At 39.5% G+C, this 16,987-nt stretch overlaps 1 protein-coding gene across 2 annotated transcripts in view; it reads left to right on the top strand.

The window, feature by feature from the left end:
* The first annotated feature begins 1,629 nt into the window (after positions 1–1,629).
* Positions 1,630–16,987, top strand: part of gpc3 (glypican 3) — a 225,174-nt gene continuing 209,816 nt past the window's right edge. Inside the window, exon 1 of one of the 2 annotated variants that reach the window (XM_072662855.1) lies at positions 1,630–2,044. In XM_072662855.1, the coding sequence (XP_072518956.1) occupies positions 1,888–2,044 (157 nt within the window). In that variant the 5' untranslated portion in view covers positions 1,630–1,887. The remainder of the gene's footprint in view (positions 2,045–16,987) is intronic. The other variant, XM_072662854.1, reaches the window with a different exon arrangement.

Below are 16,987 nucleotides of genomic sequence, written 5' to 3'. Positions count from 1 at the left end.
GAAAATGCCGTTGTGCAGAATACCCTTTTTTACTGGTGCATGTCCGTGAGAGCAGCAGATGGCAGTATAGATTCATATAAATATGGGTTGGTTCCTAGAATGATTTGGGAAGAGTATAGATGTTTATTAATGCTGCGATTGTGAAATAAAGCAATATGATATGGGTCAATACATGCTATTTAACATTTATCTGGAAAACGTTCAGCTGAATAAAGCTTTCTGATTGGATTAGGCTACCCTGGTTCTGTGTAGAAAAGGGCATTTGGGGTTCGAAGGTAGCCTCAAAAATGATCAAGCCAAACGCCCTATAGGTCTGCAGTGACGACAATAAACGCTTCAGTTATGTTTGATGCTAAAATAGCTGTCAAGTTTATGGAGTAGATAATGACTAGGTTTAGGAAATATGGTTTTATCACTGTAATAAAATGTTCAGAAGTGGAGCCTGCAGTAGTCTCTCTGAAGCTGCATGTTTCATTAAAATGCACGTAATTGGTCCTGCTTAACTGGATTTAGTGTACACTCTCAAAAGTATAAGATCCTTGAGGAACTTTTGGAGGGGTTTCAGTTTGAAACTGGAGGAACTTCTCAAGGTGCTTTGAGGAACCTTCAAGAAAAGAGTTTAAGAAGAAAGAGATTTCTTGAAGGTTCCTCAAAGCACTTTAAGAGGTCCCTCCACAGTTTCAAATGAAAGAACCCAGGGCTGGGTGATGGGGTAAAATGTTACGTCACGATATTTAAAAACATTTTTTTTTTGTATGATATTTATTGCAATATTTTATCCTGTACAGAAAATGCACCAGAGTGTCAGATTCTTAAACTACTGTCTACAAACTCTCTCATATCTAGTACTGTGATTTTTACTCAAAGTTTGCTGCGCTCCATTCAATGAAATGGGACTAATTACAGTCTCTATTAAAACGTGGCCAGTGTTTTTCCAGCACTGACTATATCCATGATATGCTCAGAAAAACTGATTGTGGACCATGATACCAAAATTGATCAGGGGATGATAAAATATCGTCTTATTACCCAGCCATAAAAAAACACCTCTGAAAAGATCCTTTAAGGATCTGTTCTATTTTATTGAATAAAAAAATTATGAAGGGTTTTACAATTAGCTTCTTTAATTTACTTTAATTTCCTGTTTTAGCTTATTCACACTCCTAATAAGAAGGAAGAGTTTATCATTTTTGCAGACTGATCCCATATTCAAGTCAAGATTTTATTACCAGCAAAGAAAATAGTAAATTTAGAAAATGAACCAAAGTAGTAGGTCAGAATCTATAACCTGGAGCTGCATGCATTTAATATCTAGTAACACTCCTCCGCTGTTAGTAACCTACCAGTAAACCTCATACTGGGGGGGATAAGAGGTAGAGCTAAGCAGCAGCTCTCCCCATCGTATTCAAGGCAGTCGACATTTTCCACTGTGTGTTTTTTATGTTAATCGAGTGCACGCTAGAGGGCGACAACAGCAGGCGGGTTTGCGTGCGTCTCCGACAATATCTGGCAACCCATCATCAGCGCCTAATGTGAAGGAGAGGGGAGTTTTGAAAGGAGCTCGCCGGGCGCATGGAGCTGCTCCTGTGTGTCAAGCAGCCTACTTGTGGAAGCTGTTTGAGTAGTTAGAGAGGGGCAGAGGGGGCAGAGGAGCCGCGGAGAGCCGGAGGAAGAGCATGCAGCTTCGGGGCTGCCGTGTCCTGTCAGAGGAGGAGAAGCGAAGGAGGTGTAACAGCAGAGTGGAGTTTTTGGAGGCAGAATCAGGACGGAGCTCCTCCTGCTGACTGGACGAACATCATCTTATTTTTTTTCCTCTCCTCAAAAGTGTGTTGTGTTTTTTTTTATTGTGTGCGTTTCGAGTGCAGCTCGGCGGCTGAGGCGGTCAGCATGACTGGAGCAAACTTGGCGCTCGCTTTGCTTTGGTGCGCTCTGCTCGTGCCCTCCTCTCAGCCCAGCAGTCAGGTGCTGCACTGCCACGAAGTGCGGTCCTCCTTCCAGTTTCTCTACCCGGGCATGAAGTTGGCTCCAGAAACACCAGTCTCAGGTAAACGGTGCACCCAGTGCCCTTCACTGCCTTCATAACACGGTCGTTGAGGTGAACCTGGCTTTAGACCTGGCGTTATCCTACACGACTTTCTATTGGTCCAGGGGGTTAAAATAACGGTAAGAGTGAGTGCTAGCCATGTGGAAATGACTTACACACGTACACACCTGCCTTTTATTTCAAATGTCTCTTACATTAAATACCTCTACTAATATACCATTGAGGAAAAAGGGGTTCTTTAGTTCTATAGAGAACCATGGCCACTTAAAGAACCCTTTAAGGGCCACTATCAGTGTTTAAAAGTAGCTATTTCACTGTGATGGAAAACTTTTATCAGATTGTTCCTGATAGAACCTCTTAATGATATGTCTGGATTCTAGTAATGTATAATGCTTGTGGAACCTTGTGATTTTTTTGGCCTAAAACAATAGTGGAACCCTGTTTTGCAGCGATACATAACCATTTAAAAAAGATCCAGATACCCCTCGAAACAGGTTTTTGTATTATTAGTATAATATTGGTTTGTTGAGTCGTCATGGTTCTATATAGAACCATTACTTTTATTAAGGAACCCTTTTAATAACTGCTTTTGGGTCCCTGTAGAACCATATTTGACAAACAGATGTGTAAGTGAGAAGGACCTTCACATAATGAAGCCTATATTCATTTAAAGGCTTCTTACTGGAACATTTACCTTGTGTACACTGCTCGAACAAAGGGTTCTGTATTGTAACAATAGTGGAACCCTTTATAGTTCCATATAGAACCATCTACAAGAGGGCTTTCTTATATAGAACAACTATTTAACCAGGAAACCAGGAAAGAACTCTTCAAGAACCACATTTGATTTACTTAAAAACTCTTGTCACCTTTGTTGAAGGTTGAAACCCATTAAAAAGTTTTTTTCTTTTTTAACTTAAAACCCCCATCTTAACCCTCACCCTCATCACCAAAAAAGTTCTTCTGTGGCATCCAGTAGAAAGTCCTGGAGAGTTACTGTAGCTCTTTTTTCATAAGGGTTAGTACTCAGCTCAAACGGATTTGCTGTGCTTTCGTCAGGTGCGGAGAGGCAAGCTCCGTGCCAAGTGCTACAGAAGAGCAAAATGAGAAGTAATTTTCAGCTTGTTTAACGGCTCTGGAGCTCAAATTTACACAAGCTAATAGAGTGCTGTCAAAAGCTTCCGTCGCTGTAATAAGTCTACCTGTACTCCTCCTCCGACACATCAAGTCATACGCTTGTCATCTGTAGGAGTGTAAGGATTGGCAGAGTCACCAGAGGAAAGCTAAATGTGTTTCTCTTCTCTCTTAAGCAGTGAGAGGTTCCCTCTGGTGCTGCAGAATTGTGCTGCGTTGGTGGAAACTGCTTTTACTAGATTTATAGCCACATTTCCAAGTAGAGAAAGCTGAGAAGATGGTTTAGATGAATTGATGGACAGGGTGGTTTTCTGACGCTCCCCTTCAAATATGGTTAATCCTGTTTTATTAACTAAAGGAATTAAAGGAACACTGAGAACACCGAGAATATTTACTGTGTTTCTGAAGCATCCCGTGGTCTCTTCTGCAGGTCTCTCATAAAACAACATCCTAATTATACAGGATGTACAGCAAAAGTTTGGACATCCCGGTCAAATGATGGGTTGATATGACATTGTCATGTTATTATATATTACCATTTTCTTTGTATGTCACATTGTTTCTCCCTAATCTGTTAAATCCACCAAATAAGCAGGAATAATGCACTATTGTAATGCAAAAGTGTATAAGGTTTAACCTTTAACTTGCCACGGCCATCTGTGACCAAAAGGTGCAAAATAGCAGAACCTTGCTCTCTATAGAGTCCCTCTATAGCCCCGGCCCTCAATCACTCATGAGCAATGACAAGGATTTTGAGCCAAATGAAAAGGTATTACTAATTTAACTGTCAGTCACAGGGCCCTTAAAACCGTCCTACCTCCCCCTCCCCAGTCCTGTACGGTGCCCTTGTTTGCCAACATTGGTGTCTGTTAGTTGATGCAACTGATCATAATGGCTGTTGGTGTTCTCCTCCAAGTGTGTTGAGCTGTCCGATGATAGTGCAGCAGTTTAAAAAGGTGTGTGGTTGTGTGACCTTAACCAGATCTCGGTAGATGCATGTCCAAGCCTTCATCCTGCTTATAACGCTGGTTGCTTCATGTGATGTGGGAACCTTATGCTAATTCACAATACATGATTTTAGCCTAGATATTTATTCACTTGGTGTAGTGTAAACAGTCCAGCAGTCTGATCACTTTGTATGTGATGTACATAGCCTTTGTTGGCTGGAATTACTAGCAAGCTTAAGCTAAATCAACCAGCGTAACCGAAAGTTTGCAAACTAGCTATCCAGCCTGTCTGTTGTCCAGACGACGGTTTATCAGTCTACTCATTTGTTTAGTCGGCTGCAATTACTAGTGAGCTAACGCTAAATTAACCAGCATAACCCAAAAGCTTGCAAGCAAGCTATTCTGCCGGTCTGGTGTCCAGACGTCTGTTTCTCAGTCTATTCATTTGTTTGCCTATTTCCTCCTATGTCTGTCACTTTGCCTGTTCCTTTATTTTTATGTCTGCTCATCCAGCCGGCCAGGTTAGCATGTTCCCTGGCTACACACCCAGCACCACAGTAAATTTGACCTTTTCTAAAGATTCATCCCCATTTCAATCATTCCTCCCTGCTTTTTTTAAAGCACTTTTGTTAAAACTTCAGGACCACGCTCAGATAGTTCTGATTAGTTGTGTTTTATAATATTCTATAGCCTATTCTATAGATATATCTATATCATGATTTTTTCATTCAAATGTTGCTAAACCTTTAAGATAACACAACACAAACCTTTAGAATCATACAAGCCATTGTAATCTTTTACCCCGTGTCCCCTGGGACTCTACACACCTGTTTCCTGGAACATGCTTAGGCTGCAACATTATGTATGAGTTTTGGGCTGGTGCTGTCTCAGAGTTCAACGAAAAACACGAATGCAATTTTACTTGCTAGTACACCAGCGCAGGGGCTCATCTTCAGCCGAGCTAACAAAGTATAACGGCCTTCCCAGAGTGACATTTAATCAGAGGTAATGTTCCTCTTTTCAATTCTTTGTATTAGCAATTTAAATTGGGACAAAAGAAGTTGCACAGGCCAGCCTACTCCATTACGTGTCCTCGCAGGGAGCGATATTAACATATAACCCTCACTGGGGTTAGAGTGGAATGAAATGGGATAACTTACAGGAACAGGAAACGAGTATCAAAGTAGTCCTACATGCTTATCTTAAAAGGCTCGCCATGTATTATGCATCAACTTGTTGGACCGAATCCATCAAATATAAAACCGCATGTCCCTGTGCACCTGCAGTGTAGACTAATGTGCGGCTACCTTCCACAGTCAGTGCTTGAAGTAAGAGGGGTTATAGCACAATTATGGTAAATGTGATTTATATGGGTTTCTATTATTTCCTCCTGCTTATATTTTTTGGAATGTTAATGGTCCTTCATACCCAGTGAGATCAATGGTATGATGTCAGTATCAGCAAGTAATTGTTTTTAAAATGTTATCAGCATCAGATAGATGATGCTATTTGGTCAACATTTCAAGCTGATATGTAATGACACATTTATGACATTGTGGAAGTGCAGTCAGCATGTAATTTAGCTGGAGGTGGGTAATCTAGCAAAAATACATCCCAGTACGTGGAGAATATTGCAGTATTTGAAAAGTTGGAGCACCAGGTAGTACTACATTTAAAGGGACAAGACCAAATTCTGGCTTACAAAATAGTCAAATAAGCCTCTAAAGGGATTCATTTTACTTTGGGGGGTGGGGTGGTAATGTTATTTTACTACAGGATATCTGTAAAACGTACGGCCAATTCACATGGGATAAGAAATCTCATGGAAGGTGGGAGTGGCTGCTCGATTTTTACACACTGCCTTCCTGTAGCCACTGATGTATAAGAGATCATAACCGATCTTATAATCCACTTTTTGACATTTAAGTTGAAAATTAGCAGCTGTGTATGCTGTGCTGTATATAAGCTAGAAGTTATGCTGCGCAGAAGCATCAGGGAGTCCTTTGATGAGTCCTTTGGTTCGTCTTCTGGATTTGACTGAGGTTTGCCCAGGCTTGATTGTGCCATGCACAACAAAACTAAATGCCTTGAGTGCCTCCAAACTGGTGAAAAAACACAGGACATGACTGGATATTTACCCACATGTCGAGTTACACAAGGTTAATATTACATGAGGTTATTTTTATGGCTCCTTTTACAGAAGGTAAAAGGCACCAGAAGCTTTACTGACGCGTGAGCATACAGTACGTGAACATGACTGACATGGTGCGTTTGGACAGGACTACAATCACTGGAAAATTCTGGTAATAACTACATTCCCCCCATGTAAAACTAATTAGGAACCATATAGTAAAAATAAATCCTAAATCAATTTAAATTGTTAATAATTTACCATATTTTTCACTATATTTGTCCAAATGTGTTCAATAATATAACATTATTTGTAGTACACTGATTTATATTTAATCTGCCGCAAAATGTGCTACACTAAATCCAATAAAAAATAACATGCAGCTGGTCATGTTATACTGTCTGCATTCTTAAGACATTTTCATTTAACTGCATTTGAAATCCTCTACAAATACAGGCTAGGGTATATTGCGCTATTAATGCTTCAGTTTCAGTTTATATGTTTAGGTATCTACAGATATGCATGTGAATAACACTGGATGTAAGCGTCTGCCCAGATTTCCCCAGTGATTTCCCAGTCGATTTCTTAGCAGTGTTAATCTCGTCAACAAGGTTAATAATAAATATGTTTATTGACGAAGTGTTTTTCCATTTCTCCAAGATAAACCCAGGTGGATTTTACAACAATATGAAGTTGATTCAGTATTCAACTTAATTTTTTTTATATTCAGAATACAATTTTACCACACTTTTTCATTAATTATTATTATTATTATTATTATTATTATTATTATTATTATTATTAAGATTATTATGTTTAGATGATTTCTAGCAGTTGCAGGTAAACAATTCTGAAATCTTGGGACCTCCCTCATCCCTGCCTCTCTCTCTTTTTAAACGGATGCGTTAACAGCACAGGTGTAACTGCTGCCGTAGTGTAACTGTTACCCAACTGTCCAGGGCCCAGTTTCCTAAAAGCGTCGTAGTGTTAAGATCATCTTAACTAAAAGAGAGAGAGTTTAGTGTGATGCTCACTCAACCAGTGAAGAATTATCTTCGTGCTTAGATGCTTTTAGTCAACGCAGCTCAGGGCCTTGTTTCCCAAAAGCTTTATCGTGTTAAGAACATCTTAACTGGCAGAGAGAGAGTGTTTAATGTGATTCTCGCTCTACCATTTAACAATAAACGTTGTGCAAAGAGACTTTTGGAGTCCCAGTCCAGAGTTGGGTTGTCGGATTTAAGATTTAAAAAGATATTCTTGTAGACGAAAGCTATTGGTCTTGCTAAATCTATTATTTGGTGAAATCAACTAAAATTAATAAATGAAATGAATGAAAATCTATATTTTGAAAAACTAAAACTGCCTAAAAAAAAGAAAAGGGGGGGGGTTGTTGAACATTGTAATTGTTACGCTAACAGTTCTTTCTGTACTTTATCCATCACCATTTGCACTGCGAAAGTGCTTTAAGCGCTTTTAAAAGACTTATTTGAACATCTTCCCAATTACAGCATTAAAGCTAGTATCCTTCTGGGTGCAGTCTTGTAATTTGCACCTTACAGTAGCTTCTAGCACCAGCCACACAAAAAAAAATCCTTTTATTGTTCTTTAGAGGGAGTGCTGTGGAGCACGCCACAGGCAGTGTAAAGTCAAGATAATCCTTTACAGAGTCCCGGATTTTATGCACGGAGCTGTAATTGTTGCCCAGCATTTACCTGCCCTTTGAGTCGTTGCGTAAACGGAGAGCTGCAGTCCACATGTTGGATGAAATGCTAATGGAGCGTACTTGTATTGTGTCAGGTCACTACAGGGTTTAAAGCTAATTGCACCACCCACTTTAATTTATGCACCCTCTGCAGGAATGAGGGTGCACTGAGAGGGAAAAAAACGAAGAAGCATTCTCCATGAAATGCTAACGCTACGGAGCTGATGCAAAGAAATTGAAGAAAGTATGCTTTTTTTTTTTCCTCCATAAGACTGAGATGTAGCACATCTTGCTGAGGCCGATCATTACTCGCGCTAACAGGTTTTGTAAATCAATAATGACAGTGTAGTCTCTGATGGTTTCGTGAAACGTTCGCTGCCTCCCACACGCAGCTGAGAAACTCGGGTCAGAGAGAACTGGCTGATTTAACCGTCCGCTCGATCTGAACCCTGCACACGTATCTGGCCTCGGAGTAGTAAATGAATGCAGACAACCTTAATGTTAATTGGAAATGGGAGCGAATGCAGGCCCTATAGTGCAGCTGTCACCTTCTTGTGATTGCACTCCTTCCTTGGAGAGTTTAGCACATATTGCTAAACATTTGCAATGATTTAATGCCTTGGCAAGTTTTCCATTCCGCAGTTCCTCACTTTTGTGTGTCTTCCGCCTTACGGGGCGCCCTCTAGCCGATTCCCATCTTTGGCGTCGGCGAGTTGTCAGGTTTGACTTTGTTAACTTCGTCAGGTTCACGGTTCAGCGTTTGAAAGGCTGAGTGGGAGCTGTCTAATCATGCTTGTTTACAGTAGGGCGTCTCTCTGAAGTGTAGTCCAACTAGCTGCATTGCTAACTTCAGCTGCAGCGTAACTTCAGCTGTCTCTCGCAGCTTCCCATGGAGTGCCTATGGTGGTACGTGGGATGGTTAGTCATGGATATTGAGTCATTACTCTATCAGTTCTTTTGCCAGCTGCTACCTCCAGTGGTGGTTGTGAGTGGGATGGAAAGAAGTGCTTCACCAGTATGGGCATTCAACTTTGTTTTTTATATATATATATATATATCATATTATTATGATCATACCAGATTCAGGAACGACACTTGGAGCTCACTCTGTGTTGGAAGAGGAAGGCTCTGTTGTGGAGACATAGGCCCTGCAAGATTGAGCTGAATTCTAATCACACTGCATGTGGTGCCAAGGGGCATGAAACCAAAATGCCGGTATGGGCCCCAACCCCCCCCCCCCCCCCCCATCTCTCTCACACTCTTCTCCACTGCGGAAGTCTCACTCGTCCCAGTCTCCCTGCCCGAGAGGAAAAGGTTGAGCACATTAATGAGAGCTGGATGTCAGAGCATGAAGGACGACTTGCCGTCCTTTCAGCCTTCAGACCTTGGGCTCGTGCTCAGAAAACTTGGACAATAGCTACCTTTTTGTCCCAGCTTGCTGGCTGTCCTTGATGTGCTGCCATTCTCCTAGAAACAGTCGCCACCACTGCCAAACCAGAGTCTCTCAGGCTCTGCCAAACTCATTGTTTGAATTAAGCAGTCAGGATGGCAGCCGTTTTTTGAGTGGTCTGGGACTCTAAAGGAAGATCAAAGGTGGTGTTTTTTTAATACAGCAGTTGCTATATGAAACTATTGCATTAAGGCAAAGTGGGAAAGTATGAACCAGATGCTCTTCTCTTGCGATCATTTGGGATAACACTCACTCAAACAATTGGTGCTAATTCAGTTCTGACGTGTGACAGTATTTTGTTTTTAATTTAATCATTAGTTACATTTTTGAATATGATGAGCAGGAATGATAAAAGGTGGTTGGTGTAGCATAGTGGGTAACAACATTGTCTTTCTTGTGGGATACTAGGTTTTGATTCCCCGGCTCAGCAAGCTCACCACACTTCATTAATAAATAGTGTCCTTGGGCAAGACTCTTAACACTACGTTCACCTACCTGTGCAACATGGTTCACTAAAAGTCACTCAGGATGAGAGCATCAGCCAAATGCCATAAATGATTACATTATTAATATGAATAAATACTTAACAATAGCAATAATGAATTATCTAGCATAACAAAGAATAAGAAAATTAACATGGAGGGTTTTTTTTAAGCTTATAAAACTTTTAGATTATGTGGTGGAGAGAAAAAGAAGTGGAGAGAAACTGAAGACACAAGTGTCCCTAGAACATTTTTTTTTCTTATAGAAAATCAAAATTCTGAACAGCAGCTTTAAACAGTTGGGAAGGAAGTAAGAGATGCTATAAAAGAAAGGAAGGCTGCTAAATGGTGCTCTGGCTGAATGTTCAGTTCTAGGGAAGCATTTGTATAGTTTGTATAGAACAGTCAAGTTGTGTTTTTTTAACACTGAAATGGTTTAAAATGGCTTTGCTTTCACACATTTTTACTGTTGTCTGGCTTCTTCAGTTTTAGCTTGATACTAATAATACTGGCAGTTAATGTTTCGATGGCTTTTTAAAGAACCAAAAGTGGTTCTTTTATGACCTTGATTGACCTGTCACTAGTGGATCGTGGTGGTATTGCTAGGTTCATATTTTTCTGTTAATTATTTGCAAAAATGCAAAACATCACATTGAGGTCAGGTGTGTTAATTGCTCTAGCAAAACCAACACAGTTAGCTGGTCAGGTCAGTGTGCAATGTTCCTCTTTTTGATGTCAAGGAATTCACCTAACATGGATAAATTGATACAAACTGAAAGGCTTCTGGCAGTTTGGGCGTTTATGATGTGTTGTTATTTAAAATCAGGGCTTTGATTATGATGTTTCATTTATTTGCATTATAACCTACTGGGCCTAGTTTTCCCAAAGCCACTTAGCGGTGTTGTCGTCTTTACTGGTATAGTGTTTAGTGTGATGCTTGCTCAGACATTTAAGCATTACTTTTGTGCCAAGGTGGTTTTGGGAAACCCAGCGTGCATGTTGCAAAAGGTCGGGAACCTTGTTTTATGGCATCGCTCCAAAGAACTGTTATATTTAAAGAACAGTTCCACCCTGATCAGGAAAAAGAGGATAAAACATTGAAAGAATTAATGAATGAAGGCTGATTTTTCTATATTTCATCATGATTCCATTGTGTAAATTAAGCCATTTTGACTGATTAAATGATTGAATTGTATTTCTAGATACTATTGTGAAAATGGCAGAGGAGTACAGGCCAAAATAGTATCCAAAACACACACACACATACTCAGGTTCTGTGGTTGTGGATAGCAAATAAAATGGCTTAAACTGTGACCCTTTGACCCCATTCACACGCCGTCAATTCACGCGTCTTGAGTATCAGGATTATAGTGTAAACACACCCAAGATGCTCTAAAAATGATACAAATCTCATCACTTGAAGTGAATCGCACAAGTTTGAGATGCTTTTGGGCTGCGTTATAGCAGTGTAAATGCTATCCATCTCTCCAAGACCCATTCTCTGACCAAAACCCCTCTCAGTACAACCGTAACAACAGTAATAATTGCTTTACATTGAAGGAATTTGTATAGTCTGTCCCACACCGTGATCAGATTTCAGTTTGACTAACCCGAGACTCATTTGACCACTGAATGTAAATACATGCGGCTGAATTCTCATCAGGATACAGTCCAGACTCTTGAACAAGAAGTGAGCAGGGGTATCTGGTTTCTATTATCACCACTGTGAAAAAATGTGAAGGATTTCACATTAAACCACTCTGAATTACACTCTGAAAATGTTGTGGTTTTTCCCTTTTAAAAATGTACTCGACAGCCAGTATATAAGCCTTAATGAAGCATTCAGCTGCACAACTAGCTAAGTTACCCCTAACAGACAGAAAAGCTTTTCTTTAAGCGTGTGCTACGAGCTAGTGATCGGCCGCTAAGCTATGCTGTCGTTTTTTGCTTTCGTGAAATGCCACCACTGTACCATGCGAGACTAAAAGCAGCCATAGCTCTTTGTAGTTGAAGTGACTGGAACAGGGTCTCTCCCAGGCCTCTGAAGCTAGAGTAATTAGTAGCAGAGGAGAGGAGGTCAGCTCCAGCTGGAGACAGGCTGTCCTGGGATTCGTGCAGAGTGGAGCTGAGATGAAGCGGGGTCCCTCTCTCAGCAGCCCGCTTCATGTAAATGAGACAGAGAAGAGCTGCGCGATTGTCCGCCTGCACACACGGATCGCGGAGAACTGATAGAACGAGGCCGACCTCCCTCAAGAGCAGGCTTTATACGCCGTTAAGCGCCTGTGGGACGCTTGTTTTTGTTTTAATGGCTTTAATTGTAGACAGCATTACTAGAGCTCTTCTGGCCCTGGAACAAAGACAACCTTCACCGCACCAAACTGCAGTGCTGTTTGAAGGATGCCTTAACGGCAGAGATATGACGCCTGAGTGTGCTTCATGTATGTGTGTTGGATAATTAATTCCCTGTTGAGTTTAGTATCTTAGAAAAAAACGCAGAAACCAGAAGCTTCATGTCTTTGGATGAAAACGAAAAAAAAAATAAAAAAAAGTGCAGCGACTTGTCATTCTTGTGTCAGGAGCGTGAGAGAGGCCCTGAGGTGGTGCAGCACCCCTGGATCTTGGTGAGTGTCCCCATAGCTTCTGTAATTATGCGCTAATGATTTGGGTCAAGCTCCTGGTGAAGTCATTTTGAAGTCGTTCATGTGAAGGTGATAGATCGCAAGCGCCCCCAGCTATGAAATTTTCTCGTAATGATTGAGGCCAGACTTTCAATTAAACTATCCCTCTTGCATTTGTGAGGCTTAACGCCAACATTGGGAGAACGGATATTTCGGGGCGGTTATTTCACCTTCATTTACCTGACTGTCGGCTCCTAAGTTTTTTTCACAGCTCCTTTAAGTGCCCACTGTGCTTAACCTGCCTGAAACGAACAGGGGGGGGCATGAGAAGGCAGAAGAGCAAACTTTAAAAACACCTTGTTTTTTCCCCCCTCATTCCCGTTCTTGCACGACCCCGAGTCACGACCACATTGTTCTTTCAGTTGGCCTCTGACGCTAATATGATTTAATCATCTTCATTTTTCTTTAATGTGCGATCTTGCTTCAGAGATCTGAGATGGTGTGAGGCTCTGGAGAAACTGTCAAGAGCTCCCCTGGTTCCTAATGGTGTTAATTTATTATTTATGCCCCTAATGATGTCCTTTTAGCACATTCTATATTTTAACACAGCCTGTTTTTTTGCCCTCGCAGCTTTAAACTTGCATGCTGATAGCTTCGTAATTGGTTCCGAGGAACTTGGTTATGCATGCAGTTTGGTTGTACTCCATGTCTTCAGGCTTACTGAGTACGAGTAGGTGGATGAGATATGGATGTGTGTGTGTGTGTGTGTGTGTGTGTGTGTGTGTGTCTATTTTTCTCGCTCTCTCTCATGATACATGCTCAAACGGGCTACGCCAGGACACAATTTTCTGGCCTCAGGTCTCCTATCGTACTGCAGGAGATAGTGGTGAACTCTAGAAGGAAGGTCATGGACAGACAGGTGTTTTGTTTATTTAGAAGTGTTCACAAAAAAAAGAAGTAGTTTTGGACTAAAGTCTGAGCTGAATCTCCATTTGAAGTAGTGGTCTAGGCTTAGCCTTAATCTGGGATATTTTGGGGAAACTGGTTTCAAACGTTTATTGGATTAAACACAGAATAACAGTCCATATTAAATGTCTATTGTTATATCTGTATTTATTATTAGCAACTAGTGTTGCTTATTTAAATAAAGTATTGGAATTTAGAGTATTTGATTGCTTGGCAAATCAAAAAACAAAACAAAACATATTCAAATAAAGAATTAAGGTTAAGTCCAAGCAAAAACAAACATCATACATCACTGTTCACATTAAGACGATATATGGTAGACTTTCAGTGTAGTTCCAGAAAGGAATCCAAAATAGACAAAATGTTTCTGATTTCTGATGCAAGCCAGATATTCTAAATGTGAAGTAAAGCGGCTTCTTGGAAAAGCCATAGATTTTAAGAAGAAAGCTGAGGAGTAGATCGTAGAAACAGAATCCATTTTTTTGCCAAGTAAATCAACAAAATATAAATGCATTGCGTGTTGGGTTGCAACTAGAACTGGGCAATATGACGTTTTTTTATTGTATCGTGATCAATTTTGTTATTGTGATGCCAATATTTCTAAGCTTATTGAGGATACTGTTAGTGCTTAATAAACACTGATCAGCTGCAGGTTTCATGACTAACAGTGTATTTAGATCTGGTTTAATTAGATGAAGTGCAGCAGACGTTGAATAAAAATCACTGTATTCAGTACATGAGAGTATCTGAATAGTAGTTTATAAGAATCTGTCACTGATGATGTTTTTACTCTGTGATTACATGTATATGTGATAAATGTCGTGATATAGTATTTTTACCATATCGCCCAGCCTTAGTTGCAATTATCACTAGGCCAGTTTTACAATATCATAGTATATAGAATTTCACAATTCTTCCTCTTATTGGTGTTCTGCTTCACTGACCCGTATAGGAATATATATATATATATATATATATTCCTATAAGGGTAGTATTAATGAAAGTGTGTGTGTGTGTGTGTGTGTGTGTATGTATATGTTTTAATTTTGAGTAAGAAAGCTGCACTTGAGGTGGAGCTTTTTGAACTGTTTTTAAGCCTCCCCCCACTAGTATTAAGCAAATTTACATGGCATGATAATCAACAACATTTAGTATACATAAAATCGGTATACTACTGCCTAATTGCGAGATGACTGAACATAACCATTATACGACTGAATATAACCTATTCAACAGCTATAATGTAGAGCCCAACATATACTGTGTTTTACAAATGTAATACAAAAATTTAGATTGTATCACCGGCCCCAAAAAATAAAGAAAGGTGCCCATTTGTATCAGACCTTCAAAACAGCACTCAAATCTGTCTAGACATATCTTGAGTAGCCGAACAGGTGTTAGATAATTCTTGTTCATGAGCGTGAATTTCAGTTGATGCACCGTAATAGAGGTACATAAGGATTTCTCAAAGTGAAGCACCAAACCTTTTCATCAATATCTTTTCAAGGTCACTTTCCCAATTTTGCTTTAGATTCGTTGAGGAAGAAATAGCTTCATTTGAGAACATGGTATAAATCTTTGAAATCAACCTTTTTTTTTATCACCATGATTGGACTAAGCCCTTCAGTCTCCTTCAGACTCAATCACAGTCCCCCGTGTCCAAAAGCATCCAGATTGAAGCTACTGCAGCTAAAATGGTTTGTTTTTGGTATTGTTCTATCTGCAATATCTGATATATTTGCAATATCTGAAAATAGGCAGAAGACACTGAAAGTCCTAATCCAAAATTCATGTTAAAAAGACTAATTTAGGCAAATTTAGGTTGGGGTATTTTATTTATTTCAAGAAAATCATGAAAAACCTATATTCAGATTATAAAAATATATAGATAAATAACAAGAAACAGCTTGAAATTGATATGGTACATATTGGAGAACAATTATTCTTAGCTTGTTCATCCTACCAACAAAAAAAAGAAATGTAGAAAAGTTAGCCAGATCTAAAGGTAAGGACGTTGACTGTAGAATTTATGACAGGGAAACCAGTGTAAATGTTTATTTTTAATGCTAGAAACATTTTTGAGAAATACAGTGTTCTAAGAGGGGTGCACAACATTGGGGAAAATTGCAATCTATTTTTTTGCAATTTGTATTGCGATATTAAGAAAATATAGGAATTTTCACCAGAAAACAATGATCCAACATGTCATGCTCTCTATAATAATGCACTCTGTGTACCCAAGAAAGGAGTAAATTAAAATTATATTGGGCAGACATAATCTGCCTCTGGAAGCTTTTCCTTTTGTGTAAGTGGCAAAGAGTTGACGTGATAGCATGACATGTTTGAAATAATTTGACATTGCGCCTCACGTTGCACATCTTGTGATGTGACTATTGAGCATTTGCATTGCGATGGCAATGCTGAAACACTATATTGTGCTGCCCTAGTAAGAGTGCAGGGTAGATTTACAAATATATAGTAACACATCATTTGCATAAAGGGAGATTCTGTGGTGTTCTTCCCCAACATGATACCTGAAATAATGTTGTTTGTCTTAATAAACTCCGCTACAAATGACTGAGTTTATTAAAGGTTCCAATCGCCAAAGTGAATATTAGAAGTGAAAAACAACAGCCTTGTCTTGTACCTCTTAAAACATGAAAAGAAGCAGACCTGTGTGCGTTAATAAAAACTGCAGCTTTGGCATCAGAATACAGGAGTTTGATTAACTGGGTTAAATTGGTTAACTGTTAGGGCAGAAATAAACATTCAGGCATTATTTGGACAGAATCTACAATCATTTGTAATGGCTTGTTTCTCTGTCAGGTTTGATTGGCTTTAGTTGTTTTTGGCTTAGCGCAAGAACGTTTGCTGTCTTTTTACCTTTGGTTTAATAGTTAAATTAGTTTGAGGGCTGTATGATGCACAACTCTGAGGACCTTTATCTCTTTTCAGCAGTAAACAAATCAATGCCATTTTCCATGCTTCTGGTACGGAGTCAGGATCTAAAAATTCTTGAAGCTCCAGTCAAAAAGTTTTTTACAGGGTGAGATATTCAAAGGCAAAGACTAGTGCTTTAAAAATCTCTTCTGAGGAGAAGGGGGGCATTAAAGTTATCTCTGTCTTCCTCTGACACTGTAGGGAGTTTTATGGATCCAAATCTGATACTGTGTTTTGAGAGAGTTACCTTGAGAGATTTCTAGTAACTTCTAACAGTCGTTTTATAACTGTATTATAATAGAACTATCTGTATTTTTAATTACTTCATAATGATCTTGATGGGAAATAAACTGCTTGATTTGGTACGTCTGTTTGGAAAAATCTAATAAAAAAAAAAGTGATTTAAATAATCAATATTAAGTTTAGCTTATGCATGAGACAGTAATGTCCATGTGGACTGATAGGAGACTGATATTCTATGGTTTTGATTGCTAACAAAGGGTTCTTTGAACAAGGCCATAGAAGAACCTTTTTTTGGTTCCATAAAACACCATTTGTGTAAAGGAAATGTAT

Source organism: Salminus brasiliensis, chromosome 19 (assembly GCF_030463535.1).
Source record: "Salminus brasiliensis chromosome 19, fSalBra1.hap2, whole genome shotgun sequence".
In the NCBI taxonomy this organism is placed as follows: domain Eukaryota; kingdom Metazoa; phylum Chordata; class Actinopteri; order Characiformes; family Bryconidae; genus Salminus; species Salminus brasiliensis.
This window is presented reverse-complemented; position numbering and strand designations above follow the sequence as displayed.